Raw genomic sequence first — 16,839 nt, forward strand, 5'->3', positions numbered from 1 at the left:
CTGCTGCTGCTGCTTCCCACCATGATCACCAAATGGAAGTGAACTCGTCCATGAACTCAGTCTTTCTTGCACTGCAACTGTCACCACATCACATCACACAAATATGAAAACTTGCTGAATCCTAGTTAGCCACTACCTACTGGTGCTCGCTTGGATCAATGCCACTGAGCTTCCATTTGTCTCCTTCAAACTGACTCGCAACCTTAAACCTGCAGCTTCCATTTGTTGCAGAATTGCACCCCCAACTCTTGATGCAGTAAGGAGGATGAATTTGAGGGCCAAATCGTGATGTTGGAAAGCATTTCTTGGATTTTGATTTCTTGTTGCAGACTATGTTTCATCATTCACTCACTACTTCAGTAGCGTTTCTTTCTTTCTTTTTTAAATAAGAACATAGATGTATCACCTAAAAAAAGAAGACAAATAGAATAGATAAATAAGAGAATGTTAACCTTACATTTTCAAGAACCCATCTCCATCCTTGTTGTTTTCCATACGAAATAATATATATCTTTATCTATGTCATAGTTTTAGAGTGTACATGGAAAAAACATGACCTCGAGCCTGCCTGAACCGGAAAGATTTCTAGTTCGAATTCAAAGATATCAATATTTGATGAAATCAGGTTGAATTTATCAAATTAAAACTGGTTAACACCAAGAAATTTAAAAAAAAAATTAATTTAATAATTTATTAGTTGACCTGAATTGACTCGATAATTATTTGATTTATTCAATGAAGGTGTTCTTTTTATATAAACACAATAAATTTAAAGTTCTGTTAAAATAACATCATTTAAAAAATAATTTATAAAATAATATATTATTATTTTATTATATTTTTAAAGCACGATATTAAATATCATTATTTTTTAAATACGAATCAACGATAGTTATGCTTTAAAATATTATATTTAGTATTGGTAGAAGACAAAAGCCAAGTCCATTCCATGAGCTTCCATTGCGTGAGGTGGAAGCTCATGGAGACACCATTCCGTCTATCCACGGATCCAAATGATTGAATTGCTTCAGCCGAAAGAAAGAATCGAGAAACTCAGAACAAGATGGGTCCATCTAGCTGGTCTCTGGATCCAGAACAACAAGGAGGCGAGCGGTCCATTTCTCTCAATTTGGCACATAATCATCAGCTACGAATAATTTCAGGGTTTTCCTCCATGGATTGACTCGGAAAAGAAGAAACAGAAGCAGCTTTGTAGAAGCGAAAAAAAAACAGAGCTATGAACAGAGCAAAGTGACTAAATGAGTTAAGGCTAAATGAGTTAAGGCTCCATTTGTTTGCAAGAAAATAAATTCCTTTTGGAAAGTAAATTTTTGGGAAAGTGAATTCCGATGTTTGGTAGTGTTATGGAAAATGAACTGGAAAACACTTTCCGGTGTTTGTTTGTATTATGGAAAATGAACTGGAAAATAATTTATTAATGAATTATTTTTTTTTCAAGTTTATCTATATATATAAAAAATATTTAATATAAATATTTAATCACTTACAATAAAAAAATAAAATCTAAAAAGTATAATGATAATTTTTTTTTATTATTATTATATCCTATATTCATACATAGCTTATTTTATAAAATATAACTATATATATCATATCATATTATATAGAAATAAGCTTGTGAAATATTTTTGAAGCAAAACCTAGTAATATATTTTTTTTAATTTTAAAAGCTTAAAATAAGTTTTTTTTTTCATATGAAGAAAGCCAAATTAGTTTTTTTTTTTTGGTATGAAGAATTTTTTTAAAAGATAAATACATACAAAAATATTTTGATTGGTTTTTTGGATAAATATTTTTTTTTACGGGTAAAGGCAATTACCCCTTGAATATATATCAAATAATCATTAAGAAATAAATATAAATACCTAACATCAAACACAATCATGCATAAATATTACGTTTCGATGTCATACTTGTCAAATAACAAACATAGTCTGAACCCAAATTTTCGACATATTAAAACCATCTTAGCAAGCAGGCCTGTAGCAGTGTTGGTTCACAAAATTCTGAACCCAAATTTTTCTCAAATTAGCATTTTTTACCATAAATGCTTTTGCCAACATTTCATTTTGGACCAAATGATCGAATATATATTATAATTGGTTCTACTACAACAATATGAATAAATTAACATAAAATTAAAGACAGTTTCATTCCTTCCCCGTATTTCGGTTTCATTCCCCTTCCCTGTGTAATTTTCTTTGTTCTGCCTATCTCTAACTCTCTCCCATAAAATTAAAGACAATTTCATTCATTCTCCTCATTCGGTTTCATTCGTTCGGTTTCTGCTCCCATTTCATTCCACTGTCATTCCCATCTCATTCGGTTTGTCGTTCCCCTGGCAATCGGTTTGTCGTTCCCCTCTCAATCGGTCACTTACACTTCGGTTTCTCAGGCTCGCCTTTCATTCCCCTCTGATTCCCCTAATTCCCCTCATTCCCCTTAATAATTTTATTGCCTATCACTGTTCGTTCTCTCTCACCTATCACAAATCATTCTCTCTCGGTTGTCTCTCTTCCTCTGTTCTCTCTCGGCTCTGTCTCACCAATCCCCTGTTCTCTGAAGAAGCAGGACACCATCACATATTGAAGGGGCAAGGAGCATGAGAGTTAGACCTCAAGATCTGCTCATCATCCCCAGTTCTCATCCCTCTCTCACCCGACAGTTTACCCTCATGTTTGCGTCTCTCTTTGTGCTGGATCTGTCACAGGGTAGGGGCTAGTTGGGTTTTGTTGGGGATTTTGATTTCTCTCAAGAAGCTGCTGAATGTGTGAAGGAAAAATGACTTGATTGTGATGCTTCAATTGGTTGGGTTTTTCTGTTTTTCTGTGCAGATGTTGAATGTGCCAAATGTGGAAGAAAAAATGTGTGTTTTATGGCTTGATTGTGATGCTTCAGTTGGTTGGGTTTTTCTGGGTTGAATGTGACGAGAAAGAAGAAAACTGGGTTGGGTATGAGAAAAAAAATTGACAGGCAGAAGATAAATTAACAGAAATAAAAGTTTTGTTGGAACAGACAAACAAGATCAAGGATTGTTTTAACGGAGCTCAAAATAGGAAAGTGTTTTCCTTTTGATAAGGAAAAGAAAACACTTTCCTACCAGAAAAGGGAAAGTTTAAGTTGACTGGAATTGAAAGGAATTGGTTTTCCTTTGACTTATTTTCCTGATAGTCACCAAACATGGAAAAGTGCGGGAATTCATTTTCCTTAAAACAAACAAAGCATAAATCAAAGGACGAGAGGATATATATATATATATATATATATATATATAATATATATATATATATATATATATATATATATAAACTAAGGTAGAAGACAACAAGAGAAGAGGATTTATCGTCTTGCAGTTCTTCCTCGAAGAAGGTGGAGATTATAATGCAGAAGAAGTTTGTATTGGAAATTGAATACCTATTTTATAGCTACGTACAGGTCTGTCTCCATGTGTCAACCTGCCAAGGAGTAGTAAGAGATGTGGTAGGTGGCGGGCATGCATGGCCATAGTAATTAAGAGCAAGTGCCAATTTCTGGTAGCTTCTCTCTTGCTGGTCATCAAAATCGAATCAAAACAGTATTTTTTTTTGCATTATCATGTAGAAGAGCAAGCTCGTTGTGTGTTTGCCAGATTGTTCATGCCACCCCACAATCTGCTTTAGAGGTTGGAGTGGAAATCATCACATGGATGACACCTCGAGGAAAAGAAAAGCAACCTCGTTGCAACGCATGATCTCTTTACATGATGCTGCTAAGAACATGCTCGCTGGCCAAAAAGCAGGGCATATGATGTATAATGGCCCAGACAAGCTTTAAGATTACTGAGATTGACTATGGATGCTGTTCTGCTGGGTCTCATCAAGATTATCGTATAATGGTTAATTTTTAATGTGTTTTTCGTATAATAACACATTTTTGTCATGGAATTATGTCTGTCTTCAGATCAGACGGATCGTCAATCTAACTTTTTTAAAGCTTTTAATACTTCGATCTACTTCTGACAAATTATGTTTGTTGACGGTTTGATTTGGTCAAATCAACAGTTCAATATCATTATTATAATGATGTGGTAAAAATTACTTTTCAAATAGCTTTTTATGTTCAAATACATATAAATAATATTTTTTTTATTCTTTTTAAATTATTTTTGATATCGCATACATACATTCGATCCAAAAAATACAAAACCACACTTAATTTTAACCAAAAAAAAAAAAAAAATTTGATAATACCTAATACCAAACAGTATCATAATAAAAAATCATTTTTGTTATAAAAAAATTCCCAACAAATTTAGATCAGTAACTTGTACTTTTTTCCGTCTCGTAGCTGATAAAAGGACGAAATTGTCGTTTGATTTTTCCTCATCGAATTTCATTTTCACACTGTTAAAGCCTGCTTTTCTCCACTTTTCTAGCTAGCTAGCAGCCACCACTGCTCTGTTCAACATTGATGTGGTTTTCATCAGTTCACTCTCCTAAATTCTTCCCTTCCACACTCATGACAGACCACAACATTTCTCCTTGTTCTTTATATTATGAATACTTGAAATCAATCATGTAGATGGAAATTTAAAAGAACATAATCAAGACTCATATCTCAAAAATAACAGAAGCACAAATAATTTAAAAAAATACAGAACATAGAGATAAGCAAGACTCATATCTCAAAACGATATCCACATCACAAACGAGTTTCAGTGGGGACCCTCGAAACAAATGTGTAACTGCTCATGTCAACAGCTAAAGAAAGGCAAACACCCTAAGTACCAAGTTCATACTAATCATCAAATTAGCTCCCTCATAAGCCATCCTCTCTTCTCATCACAAAATAGCAACTCGGTTTTTCAGAAACCAGAGAAAGATGCAACTACATGTCCGACGATTAAAGATCCGGCGGAGACAAATAATCCATTAGAACCGGAAGAACCTGGAGAAGGAGCTGGTGCTAGCTCATTGGCTACACCATTCACAGACGGTCCAGCTGCAGCAGATACTGCTGCATAACACACAACAAATGAGCAGTGTGTGTTTGATCGGAAACCAAATAGCATTAAGATCAAATAGTTATAAATGAAACAGCAGAATCATACGATTGAATGACTCCTTAAAAAGCACCTAGATGCAAGGAAGGGAAACTACTTGCCACATTTATAACCATCAACACACTGTTGTTTTAGGCATCAAATTCACCATGTAGGGGGGCAAATTTGAGCGTGTTCGTGGCACCGAAACTACAACAAGCGAATGTAGATTACAAGTTTCCCCGCAAAAAAGAGATGGGAGGCGAAATCTCTTGTTTCTTCTTTTAAGAAAGCAAAGGCAAGATCAGATAAACATCCAATCTCAAGACCAAACGACCAAGAATGATGGCTGTCACGTTGTCCCATTCCACATTGTTCAAGAACAAACAAGAGAACACAAATGAATCACTTCAATTCAAATATAAGAAATCTAGCTTAAGGCTTGGGAACCGGAGAGAATTCCTGATCACCCCTCAAAGTATAAAATAACAAAAACTGAAAAAATAAAGGATTGATTTTGACTTAAGATTGGATTACAAAATCAACATCATCAAATAAAATGCTCACTCTTTTAGATACTCCTCACTCAATAGAAACATTGGGACCTCAATAACAGGACATGCAATAGATTATACCAAAACCAGGAAAAGAATGAGAGGAAGACAGCATCAAAGCACTTAATTTCTTCTTTCTTTTTTAAATAGTCCATTGGGTGGGGTCAAAAAGAAGAAATCTAAATAATTCAGCCAGAGTATCAAGTGTCACATTCGAATACATAAAAGATAACAATAATAAATTAAAAAAACAACAACATAATATTTTTTTTTTTCAAAAAGAAATATTATCAGTAAAGATCAGGACTTGAACATACCAGGGGCACCAGCAGGGCTAGGTGTGGTCACTGCAACAAAAAAAACGACATTTAACCAAATAAAGAAGAAAAACAGCAAACTCTTGAAACCCCACAAGAAATATTTGAGGAAAAACAAAAATAGAGTGCGAAGTACTGACATCCGCAGTTAGCCGCAGGAGGGGCTTGGATTTTGCAAGCAGAAGGGAGAGCTAGAGCCTTAGTGACATTCAAGACGACACCAAACTGAGCACTGCTCTTGAAGGCCTCACAGAGGCACTCAGCGTCAGTGCGCAGCACCGTTTTCAAACCAGAACAGCAAGTCCCTTCTGGCTTTTTTGAAGTGCTGTCGTTTGACACAAACGACAAGCAGTCAGCCATGCTCAGCACCAGAGTGGTGCAGTCCACTGAGGGTGCTGGGGCTGAGGCGTGGCGGTGGGATGCACCCTCTACCCGGATACTACAGGAGACTGAGATTGTGCAGAGAAGGATCAAAGACAACACCTTTTTTGATGCCATTTTGTTTATTTCTTGAGAAAAATATCTTGCTGCGTTGCAGAAGCCGAGAGAGAGAGAGAGAGAGAGATGGAGGAAAGGAGGAGAGGGGGGGGTTGTGGAAAGAGGGTTGGTGAAGAGAGTTATAAATAGAGGAAATGGAAGTGGGGGTTTCAAAAAGTGGAGTGGGGATTTGTAGGTTTCGAAGCAAATATTGACTTCATATTTCAAATTTTTGAATTCAATTGACTGTATCAGATAAAAAATATGGTTTCATTTAAGATGATGATAAAATAAAATAAAAAAAATAAAAAATTGTTTTGATTCAAATAGTTTTTCTTTCCTTGTGCATACTCACTGGATTGGCTAGGCACGCATCTCAACGTTCCCTGTTAAGAGTACGTTTGGCTACGTGTTAGAAGTTGCGTTTTTTAAAAAACACAGGAAGCAAGTGTTTGGTTAACCAAAAAACGCTGCTTACTGTGCATGGTCCCACATCCAAATCGCGTGAGAAACGCAGGAAAATGAAAAGCAGGAAAATGCTGCTTTCGGGAAATCCAAACTGAACAGTGTATCATGCACCTCCATTGTTCACTGAACAGTGGAGTATGTAAACAGTGCAAAAATTGCATTGTTCACGTGAAATTTTTTTTTTTTTTTTTTCAGTGTTAATTTTTTTAACATTTAAAAAAAAAACATTAATATAAAGTGAATTTATTGCATTGTAATATCAATTTTATACCTGATAATATTTTATCTACGCTCAAAAAATTATAAAAACGTAGTTCTTATCGGATGAATTTTGTATGTAATGAAATTATAAATAGTTTAATGGAATAATAAAAAATATTTTTTATAAAGTATTTTTTATTTCATGATGTAATAGGAGTAATTAATTCTATAATATTTAAATTTAAAACCATTAATATTAATATATATTTTAAAATTATTTTATAACCTCAATTTTAAAAGCACTTTTAACCAAACACATTAAACTGCTTTTTTTTCAACTTCAATTTCAACCACAGTTTTAATCAAACACCTATTTTTTCAAACCAACCTCAACTAAAAGTACTTTTTATAAAAACAACTTTTTATAAACCACAACCACAACAGCTACCACAATACCAAACACACTCTAAACCTAGACCGACCTGAAATCATCCAGTGACTCGACGATGAATATGTGATTTGAGTTGCGTTTCGCAGTGTGTTTTAAAAATATTTTAAAAAAAATTTAAAATTATTTTATTTTTTAAATTAATATTTTTTTAATATTTTGAAATTATTTTAATATATTAATATCAAAATTAATTTTTACAAAAATTAAAAAAATATTATTTTAATATATTTTATAATAAAAAAACACCTTGAAAAGCAATAGTTACTGTAAACTATTAGCTTGTTTAGAAGTGTAGTTACAGTTGTTTTTTGAATTGTTTTTCACTTAAATGAATCGATATAATATTTTTTTTAAAAAAAAATTATTATTTAAATTAATGCATCAAAATAATCTAAAAACATTTGAAAAATATTAATTTAAAACAAAAAATTTTAATTTTTTTCAAAAATATTTTTAAAATATAAAAAAAATAAAATATAGAGACGTAACTTATTGCTATGTTATTGTATCTTAAATCAAATCCATTTAATTTAAATTCAATTATTTATATTTAATAAATAAAGAATCATGTAAATTGTTGATATTTTAAATTAAATACATTTATGCAATTATATTTGCATAATTTAAGGAATATAGAAAAAACATGAATTAAAAAAAATATATAAATATAAAAAGAAGGAAAAGGGAGTGACGGGTGATGGCAATTATTATGAACGAATAAAATAATAGCAAGGAAAGGCAACGGCCATTTTTTCTCTCACCTTTTTTCGGCGATGCCATGTGGGCGCATAAGTCGGTGCATGATGATCTCATATGTGGCATACGTGTCACGCATCCCATCCCATGTGTCGATTTTCTTTTTTCTCTTTTCTAAAAAAAAGGAAAGGCATGTTATGATAGTTTTCTTTTCTTTCTTTTTTCTTTAATATTAATAAATAGCAATTTACCGCCAAGATCAAAGTATTAATAAATGGAAATTTTCAAAATGGATAATTAAAACCATATTAAATTTTATGTTCTTATTTTTATTTTATTTTTTTGCAAAATTTGGATCTTTTTATTTAGGAGTATAGTTGTAGTTGCTTTTTAAAATATTTTTTATTTGAAAATGTATTAAAATAATATATTTTTTTATTTTTAAAAAATTATTTTTGACATCAGTATATTAAAATAATTTATAAACACCAAAAAAAATATTAATTTGAAGTAAAGAAAAAAATAATTAATTAACTAATTTTTTAAAAAAATTCTTTTGAAATACAAAAACAAACAGGGTTATATAGCTACTTAATTTTTTACAAAATAATTTAATGATATCTAATTATATTAGAGCATATGCTTAATTCTCATGTATTGGATCAAAAAATATCTTGCTCTATTTATTTTTTTTATTTTTTTTTAAATAGAGTAGAAGCATGTTTTTGTATTTTTATAGCGGGATTGTTTTTATTTGGGTAGAGCCTATGATTGTTGTTTTGCTTTAAAAGCAATGCACATGGTTTTCCTAATTATACATGGAACCGAAAGTTGCCTCTCTTTTTTAGTCGAATAACATATGTGATCATCTTGTCATTTGTCAAGATGAACAACATACTATCAAAATTAACTTAGTATCTCGTCGCAGATCGGATTAAATTATTTTAATATAAAAAAGTATATTCAAGTGACAGTAGCTTGAATTAATTTATGGTACTTTGATTAATACATAATTTAGAATATAAAATTAGGAATAATCCCATTTAAAAAAAAATCATAAGCTCAAAATCTGATAATAAAATATTAAATGATAAAATTTTAAAAATAATTAATTTCAAAAGATTAAATGTTAAAGAAACAAAACATAAGTCAAACCTAATTAATTTAACAAACCCTCTAACGTGAAATGAGATTGGGAAAAAAACTAAAAATTTAAAAAAAACATGGAAAATTTTGAAGTTAAATCAATAAAAAAAAATGATTAAAAAAAATTGAATTTGCTTGGGTTAACTCAATTAACCAGAATCTGGGATAACCCCCTAAAAAAATATAAGTCAACACGGGTTAACCCGACTAACTCGCTATCCATGATATGAGATTGGAATAATCTTATGAAAAAAAAAAAGTAGAGCAAATCATGAAATGCAAGACTCAATAACTCAATGTTAAATGATAAAATTAAAAAATATATAAAACAAGAACATCTAAAAAAAATAGTAAATTTAATCGGGTTAATATATGAAACTAGTAACTCTCGTCATGAGACCACGATTAATCTATAAAAAGAAAAAACAAAAAAGTAACGAAGCAAAGTTCTCAATCATAAAAAAATAAAAAAACTAAATAAATAGCAATTAAGACAGTGATAATGAAAATTCAGTATCAAACTAAATTAAAGAAAATAATTAGAGATTAAATTAAAATACAAAATAAATTAAGAAAGATAAAAAAAAATTAACAATCAAAACAATAATAATCATGATTGAATACACAAATTTAAAAAAATATATTGAAAAAAAAAATAAATATTAATAAATAAAATTATAAAAAAATCATTAAAATACATGAAGGGCAAAATCATCATCACCTTATAAATAATGTTAAGATGTCCTGTTTTGAATATACATTGATAATCACACTTTGACTCAACACACAATCACCATATCAAAATGATCATACCATAGTAATCACAGGAGACTATATGATTATCATCCCATAGATAACAACTCTCCGGTGCTCGGAACTTTTAACCTAGTCAAGATGAACAACTTCCGGTCACCGTGTCAAGATAATCATGCTTTTAGAAGACACATGCGATCACCCTATCAAGATTATCAACATGCGAGCTCATCGTATCTTTTTGCACTCAATGTTCAAGGTTACTAAGTCAAGATGTAATGATAATACATTCTTCTCATATAAAATATATATATATATAAAAGACAATTATCATTATTAAAAAAAACATTTTCTAATAAAAAGGATAAATTTTTAAAAAATAAAAAATAAAAAAAACTTAAAGGAAAACACATGGTTAGGTTGATTGGTCCAATCTATTTATTTAAAAAAAATATATAAAAAGAAAAATCATAAACCAATATAAAAAGCATCCTTGTAATAAAAAACACATTTTCCTCCACTAGTTGATACATACAAAAATAAATATTAGAAAGGAGATATAGAAATTATTGAATCTTAATAATAGCTACTATTTAATTATTATTTTATCCATTCTAATTTTAAATTAAATTAAATCTTTAATTGTTGAATTTTTTAACCAACCCGTTAAAGTAGGCCAAATTTAACAATAATGATAAAGATAAATAATTTAATTATCTGGAAAGCTTATTAAGAATTGTACTAATGGTTGTGGTTTAAAATATTTTTTATTTAAAAATATATTAAAATATTTTATTATTATTTTTTAAAAAATATTTTTAATATCAGCATATCAAAATTATTTAAAAATATTATTTTTATAAAAGAAATTTAAAAATTAAAAAAAAAAAACATAATTTACATCGGCATTATCTGAATTCTATATAAGAGGATTTACCGGTCTATAGACCCTAAATAGTTTTTAATATTACTTTTCGTGCTTTCGAGTCTCTCCTCCTTCAACACGCAATGATCCACGTGTTGACTATGCATGCTTCGAAGAGGGACCCACCCTTCCCCTCGTCTAAATCACTTTTCAAAAAGGAACGAAGAACACCGTTTTTTTATCTCCAATTTCTGATGGGATTGATTGACAGAGTCTTCACTGTTAAAGTCACAAACATTCTATTGACCTTCACAGGAGAAAAAATCTATCGAAGATACTATATATTATCAATATAAACAGTGTATATTTCAATTATTATTATTATAATATAAGGTTTTTGCTAGCTCTTAATTTCCAAAACCATGTATTATTATTATTATTCTCTTAGGAATAAACTCTTATCTCATGCTGCGTTTGTTTTTCAGAAAATAATTTTTGAAAAATTACTTTTAAAACTTTACCGTGTTTGTTTGTCATTAAAAAATTAGTCAATAGAAAAAAACTTTCCGGTCAAAGAAAAATTTGATCTGGTTTTCAGAAAAGTGTTTTTTTTTTTTTTTTTTTTTGAAAATTATAAAAAAATTAAAAATATCATATTATTTACTGATTATATCAAATTTAATCATTAAACTTTTAATTATTATATATATTATCAATATAAATAGTGTATAATTTCAATTATTATTATTATAATATAAGGTTTTTGCTAGCTCTTAATTTCCAGAACCATGTATTATTATTCTCTTAGGAATAAACTCTTATCTCATGCTGTATTTGTTTTCCGAAAAATGATTTTTGAGAAATCACTTTTTAAATTTTTTTATGTTTGTTTGCCATAAAAAAAGTTGGTCAATGAAAAACACTTACCGATCAACATAAAATACTTTCTAGTTAAATAAAAATTTGACTTGATTTTCAGGAAAGTATTTTTTTTTAATTTTGGACGGAAAACACTTTCCGGAAATCGTGAAAAACTTGATTATTACTGATTATATCAAATTTAGTTATCAAACTTTTGATTGCTATATATATTATCAATATAAATAGTGTATATTTCAATTATTATTATTATTATTATATATAATATATAAGGTTTTCATTAGCTCTTAATTTCCAAAACCATATATTATTATTATTATTATTCTCTTAGGAATAAACTATTAACTCAATCATTTCGAGTCATCATTGCAGGCTGATGCGCCGAGCAGAGGTCCTGCATGCTGCATCATTTCTTCATGCATCCACCCATTTAGGCTTTTCTGCGGATTGTTGGAAAAGTTCCTAACAGAGTTTATTACTCGGAAAGCTGAAAGGACTTTGACTTTTTAGAGCCCACCATTTTTATCTTTTGTTTTTTTATTTCTTTTCTCCAGGAACTGATAAGTTCGACCTTTTGGTGTTTTTTTTTCCAACAAAATTGAATCAGATTCTTTGAATTACTGGAGCATCGGAGGCCTGGCACGGCTTTTGATGCATGGAACTTGATCATCGGGAGTCCGGATCCCAGTTCGACTCCACAGTGTCTCTCGGGGGCTACGAGTCTCGTCTCGGCCAGAACCCGAAGACTATCCCGACTCCCTCGAACCAGATCCTCACTTGATCAAGAGGTCTTTTGAATAGTTATTAAACTCGATTTGAAGGTTGATCCGGTTAAGAAACCGGATCCCGAGTTTTTTGGGTCAATCCAATTTTTTTTTAAAAAAATAAATATATAATATTTATATGAAAAAATCCATCTAAATATAAATTATACACATAGTAAACAATGAAGTTTAAAAGAATATTTAAAAAAAAATTATTCCACATTAAAAAAATATTATGTTAAGTTTTTAAGTCGAAGTATTTAAACTAAATTTTTTTTTATCCCACATTAAAAAAACATAACTTCTTTCATGCGAACATAAAAGTATATATACAAAAGGGCTTCAAATCCCCCATTGAAAAGATAATATATTATCATTTTAAGTTGAAGTATTTAAACCAAAAGGTTTTTTATCTCACATTGAAAAAACATGATTTTTTTTTTTGAAACATGGAGTATATATACGAAAGATGTTATCCTTTTCACTTGAAATATTTAAAACAAAAAGGTTTTTTTATCCCATATTGAAAAAATATGACTTTTTTTCCCTAGGAACATAGAGTATATATATTAATAGGTTTCAAATCCCACATTAAAAAAAAAAAAAAAAAAAACCGGTTCTTGTCCGAGTCCCGAGTTTTGCCAAGCTGTTGCCATAGCTAGTTTTTTATTAAACCCGGACCGTTAACTATCGAATCAACCCGTCGAGCTGGGTCGGGTTTAATAACACTAGTATTTTGAATTAATCTATTCCTGAGCATTGGATGTTCAAAGATCATCAAGTTTTATTGGGATTAGCACAAATAAACCCTTTTTTTTTCGTCAGTTTTTTCAATTTATTTTTTTAATTTAATCATCCAACAATATATTTATTTAAAAATTGACGTTGATGATTTGTTTTCATACCTACATGTGGAGGCCTTGTAATGTTGAGAGAATATATCAATGCTCGGTCCAGGAAAAAAATAAGATTTAATTTTGTTGATTAATAAGAATTATAGTTTCAGGAATCAAATTCAAAGCTTGAAAAAATACTGAAGTCTCTTTTGTTTGCTAAGATCAAGAAGTGCTTTGTATTATCAAAGTATTTTTTTTTTTGGACTCTTGATATATATTTTTTTAATTTGATATTTTTATATTGATTTTATTTGGATTTTACCTTGTAGTTTCTTTTGGTTAGCTAGGTATTGAGTTTTTGCAATGTCGATGAAAAACTTTGGTGCTCAGTCGATGCTTAGATTTGCAATAAAAAAACAAAATTAGACTAGATTAAAATAATTAAGTATCAAGGGGTCAAAATTAAAATTAAAATAAATATGAGAATTAGGGTAAACATGCATAATAAACAAGATAACATGTGTACTACACATGTTAGCGGTTGAGAGGCTTCAATGATTTTTGACACGAGGCATCACCGGGCAATCACAGCAACTTCCCAACAACGTTGGAAATGTTTTGTCGTGATCTTTCTAAGTGGTCTAACAAATATATGGTGAGTAGTGGCGGTTGGACTCAGATGAAATTTTTTTCATTGCCTCCATTTTTTTCCCTCTCCTTCTCTCAGGAATCATTCTAGCCTGTAAGTATTCAGATGTGTCTAGTCACTTGTTATTTGTATTAAATTTTATTTTATTATTTTGATTATTATTTATTTTATTTTTATTTTTTTAAAATTTTATCTTTAATATTGAATTTTTTTAGTTTTTATATTAAACTAGATTCTTATTCTTTTTGTCTTTATTTGTTTTTTTAATCATTTTTTAATTTAATTCTTCATCATTTGGTTTTATTTTATTTTTAAATCAAATTTGATTTGATTTCATTTCTTTTTATTTCTATTTATTTTTCATATTTTTTCATTGATTTTTTTTAATTATATCCCTCAATATTTTGTTGATTGGGGATTTGACTTCACAATATCTTGGTTTGCCTTTTATGTGGTTTGCTCGATCTTGTAATACAGGTTACGAGTTTTTAAAATTAACCTGAAATAACTTTAATATCTTTTAGGTCATATTATTTAAATTAAATTTTAGTGAAATAATTGTTTTTATTTTAAGTCACCTTTTTCGTTCACTCCAATCCCTATATTTGAATTTTAAAGATTGAGTTCTTGATTTTTTTCTTTTTATGAGTTTGTCCGGCCTCATGATCTAAGTTATATACTTGGTTTATTTGCCTAAGTTATCTCTGATTTTTTTTTCTTTAAGAATAAATATTTTTTTATTTTTATCTTTTAATATTTGGTTTGTTTGAGAATTAATTTTCATGATTTGTTGTTTTATCTTCTATTAGATTATCTATTTGCATGATTAAAATTTGATGACCTTACCTAAGTTTGCTAATATTTAATTTTTTTGGAGTTTTTTTACTGATTTTTTGTTTGTTTCATCCTTCTATACTTGGTTTATAGGGAATTGTGTATTGTTATTTTTTTTAATTTTTTTTCTATATAATTATCCTAACCTCACAACTATGTCACAAGTTTACCATGCTAACATGAGTTGTATCATGTCACTTTTTTTTGTATAATTTTTAGATTTTTTTTTCATTTTTGTAATTTAGCATTAAGTTGTAATTTTTTTCTTCCTTTTAGCATGCATGCTTTTGTTGCGGTTCATCGTACTCGCCATCCTATTGAATCCAGCAGGTTCCATTGCTCTTACAAATTAAAGACTTTATTGAGGCTTGCTATATATATATATATATATCAAATATCCGATCCTTTACCGTGAATTATTGCACGGCGTGTGGTCTCTGAAGTGCACTTTAGAATAGAAACAAAAGCTCCAGCAGAAGCTCATGTTCCCATTGGTCCGAAATCTATCCAAGAAATTGCTCAGATTTCATTATCCTACATGGCTCCATACAAACCCCTTCTTTAGATCCTCCTTCCCTCGCCCACTCATCGTTCAAGAGAGCATTAAAGCCACTGGCACCAACAAGTATCTACCATTTGGAAAGAAAACAACCTCAGGGCACCACAAGTTCTTGTACAGAAACCAGCTTCTTGGACCAGAGAGAGAAGAGAGAGAGAGAGAGAGAGAGAGAGAGATGGCTGCTGCCTCCGGTGCTGTCCTAAATGGATTGGGATCTTCGTTCTTGTGTGGAGGGAAGAGGAGTCGAGCCTTGTCGGGAATTGGAGCAACTGGGATTGGAAGTTGCTCAGTTGGTGCGAGGAAGTTGACGATAGTAGCTGCTGCTCAACCGAAGAAGTCTTGGATCCCTGCTGTTAAAGGTGGTGGCAGCTTCGTTGACCCCGAGTGGCTCGACGGCTCGTAAGTCTGATCTCTGCTAGATGTAGTTGGAAGTGTTTTTTTCCCTTAAAAAGCTACATGTCACTGCCACTAACACTTCTGGAATTTATAATGGTAGCAAGGGCTGAAGTATGCTTGTCTCCACACGTTTGATATGCAGGCTCCCTGGTGACTACGGGTTCGATCCTCTAGGCCTAGGCAAGGACCCAGCATTCCTCAAATGGTACAGGGAAGCTGAACTCATTCACGGCCGGTGGGCTATGGCTGCCGTGGTGGGTATCTTTGTTGGCCAAGCATGGAGCGGCATCCCCTGGTTCGAGGCTGGTGCTGACCCCGGTGCCATCGCACCCTTCTCCTTCGGATCCCTCCTCGGCACCCAGCTCATTCTCATGGGTTGGGTGGAGAGCAAGCGGTGGGTGGATTTCTTCAACCCCGAGTCCCAATCCGTGGAATGGGCAACACCGTGGTCTAAAACTGCAGAGAACTTCGCCAACGCCACTGGCGACCAGGGTTACCCTGGCGGCAAGTTCTTTGATCCCCTGGGCTTTGCAGGGACTCTCAAGAATGGAGAGTACATTCCTGACGAGGAGAAGCTCGAGAGACTTAAACTTGCTGAGATTAAGCATGCTAGGCTTGCCATGATTGCCATGTTGATCTTCTACTTTGAGGCTGGTCAAGGCAAGACTCCTCTTGGTGCTCTAGGACTGTAAAACCTTTACATGATGACCGTTTCTGTCATCAATGTAGATATAAATCTGTTTTTTAGTGGATAAACATTCGCCAACTCCAATTCTCTGTTATTGAGCTATATGATAGTAACGAGTTTTATCCATGATTAGCTTGGATTGGATTTGGTATTTGTGATTTTAGAATACAGGGTTACTGTACTTCACCCTTTTTATCTTTTTGTTTATCAACTATGGTGCCATGCTCATTTTGGTTCAAGGCAAACCACGAACTTGGGAAGCTAG

The 16,839-nt window shown here is 31.2% G+C and overlaps 2 protein-coding genes across 3 annotated transcripts; one reads left to right on the plus strand and one right to left on the minus strand.

Moving 5' to 3' along the window:
• Positions 1 to 4,615: 4,615 nt before the first annotated feature.
• On the minus strand, positions 4,616 to 6,604 carry LOC118046085 (non-specific lipid transfer protein GPI-anchored 31). 2 transcript variants are annotated; one of them, XM_035054848.2, is made up of 3 exons: positions 6,053 to 6,604; positions 5,913 to 5,942; positions 4,616 to 5,013 (listed from the first exon to the last, which is right to left on the minus strand). In XM_035054848.2, the coding sequence occupies exons 1-3, from the start codon at positions 6,408 to 6,410 to the stop codon at positions 4,865 to 4,867; spliced, it is 537 nt and encodes a 178-aa protein (XP_034910739.1). In that variant the 5' UTR covers positions 6,411 to 6,604; the 3' UTR covers positions 4,616 to 4,864. The 2 variants fall into 2 exon arrangements, with proteins under 2 accessions (XP_034910739.1, XP_034910738.1); XM_035054847.2 differs by having other exon boundaries at positions 4,616 to 5,016; positions 6,053 to 6,562.
• An 8,898-nt stretch (positions 6,605 to 15,502) lies between these two features.
• LOC118046074 (chlorophyll a-b binding protein CP24 10A, chloroplastic) lies at positions 15,503 to 16,813 on the plus strand. The gene is made up of 2 exons (XM_035054837.2): positions 15,503 to 15,889; positions 16,029 to 16,813. Exons 1-2 carry the CDS (start codon positions 15,666 to 15,668, stop codon positions 16,576 to 16,578), a joined length of 774 nt encoding a protein of 257 aa, XP_034910728.2. The 5' UTR covers positions 15,503 to 15,665; the 3' UTR covers positions 16,579 to 16,813.
• The last annotated feature ends 26 nt before the right edge of the window (positions 16,814 to 16,839 follow it).

The sequence above is a fragment of the Populus alba genome, chromosome 3 (genome assembly GCF_005239225.2).
Source record: "Populus alba chromosome 3, ASM523922v2, whole genome shotgun sequence".
NCBI lineage: Eukaryota > Viridiplantae > Streptophyta > Magnoliopsida > Malpighiales > Salicaceae > Populus > Populus alba.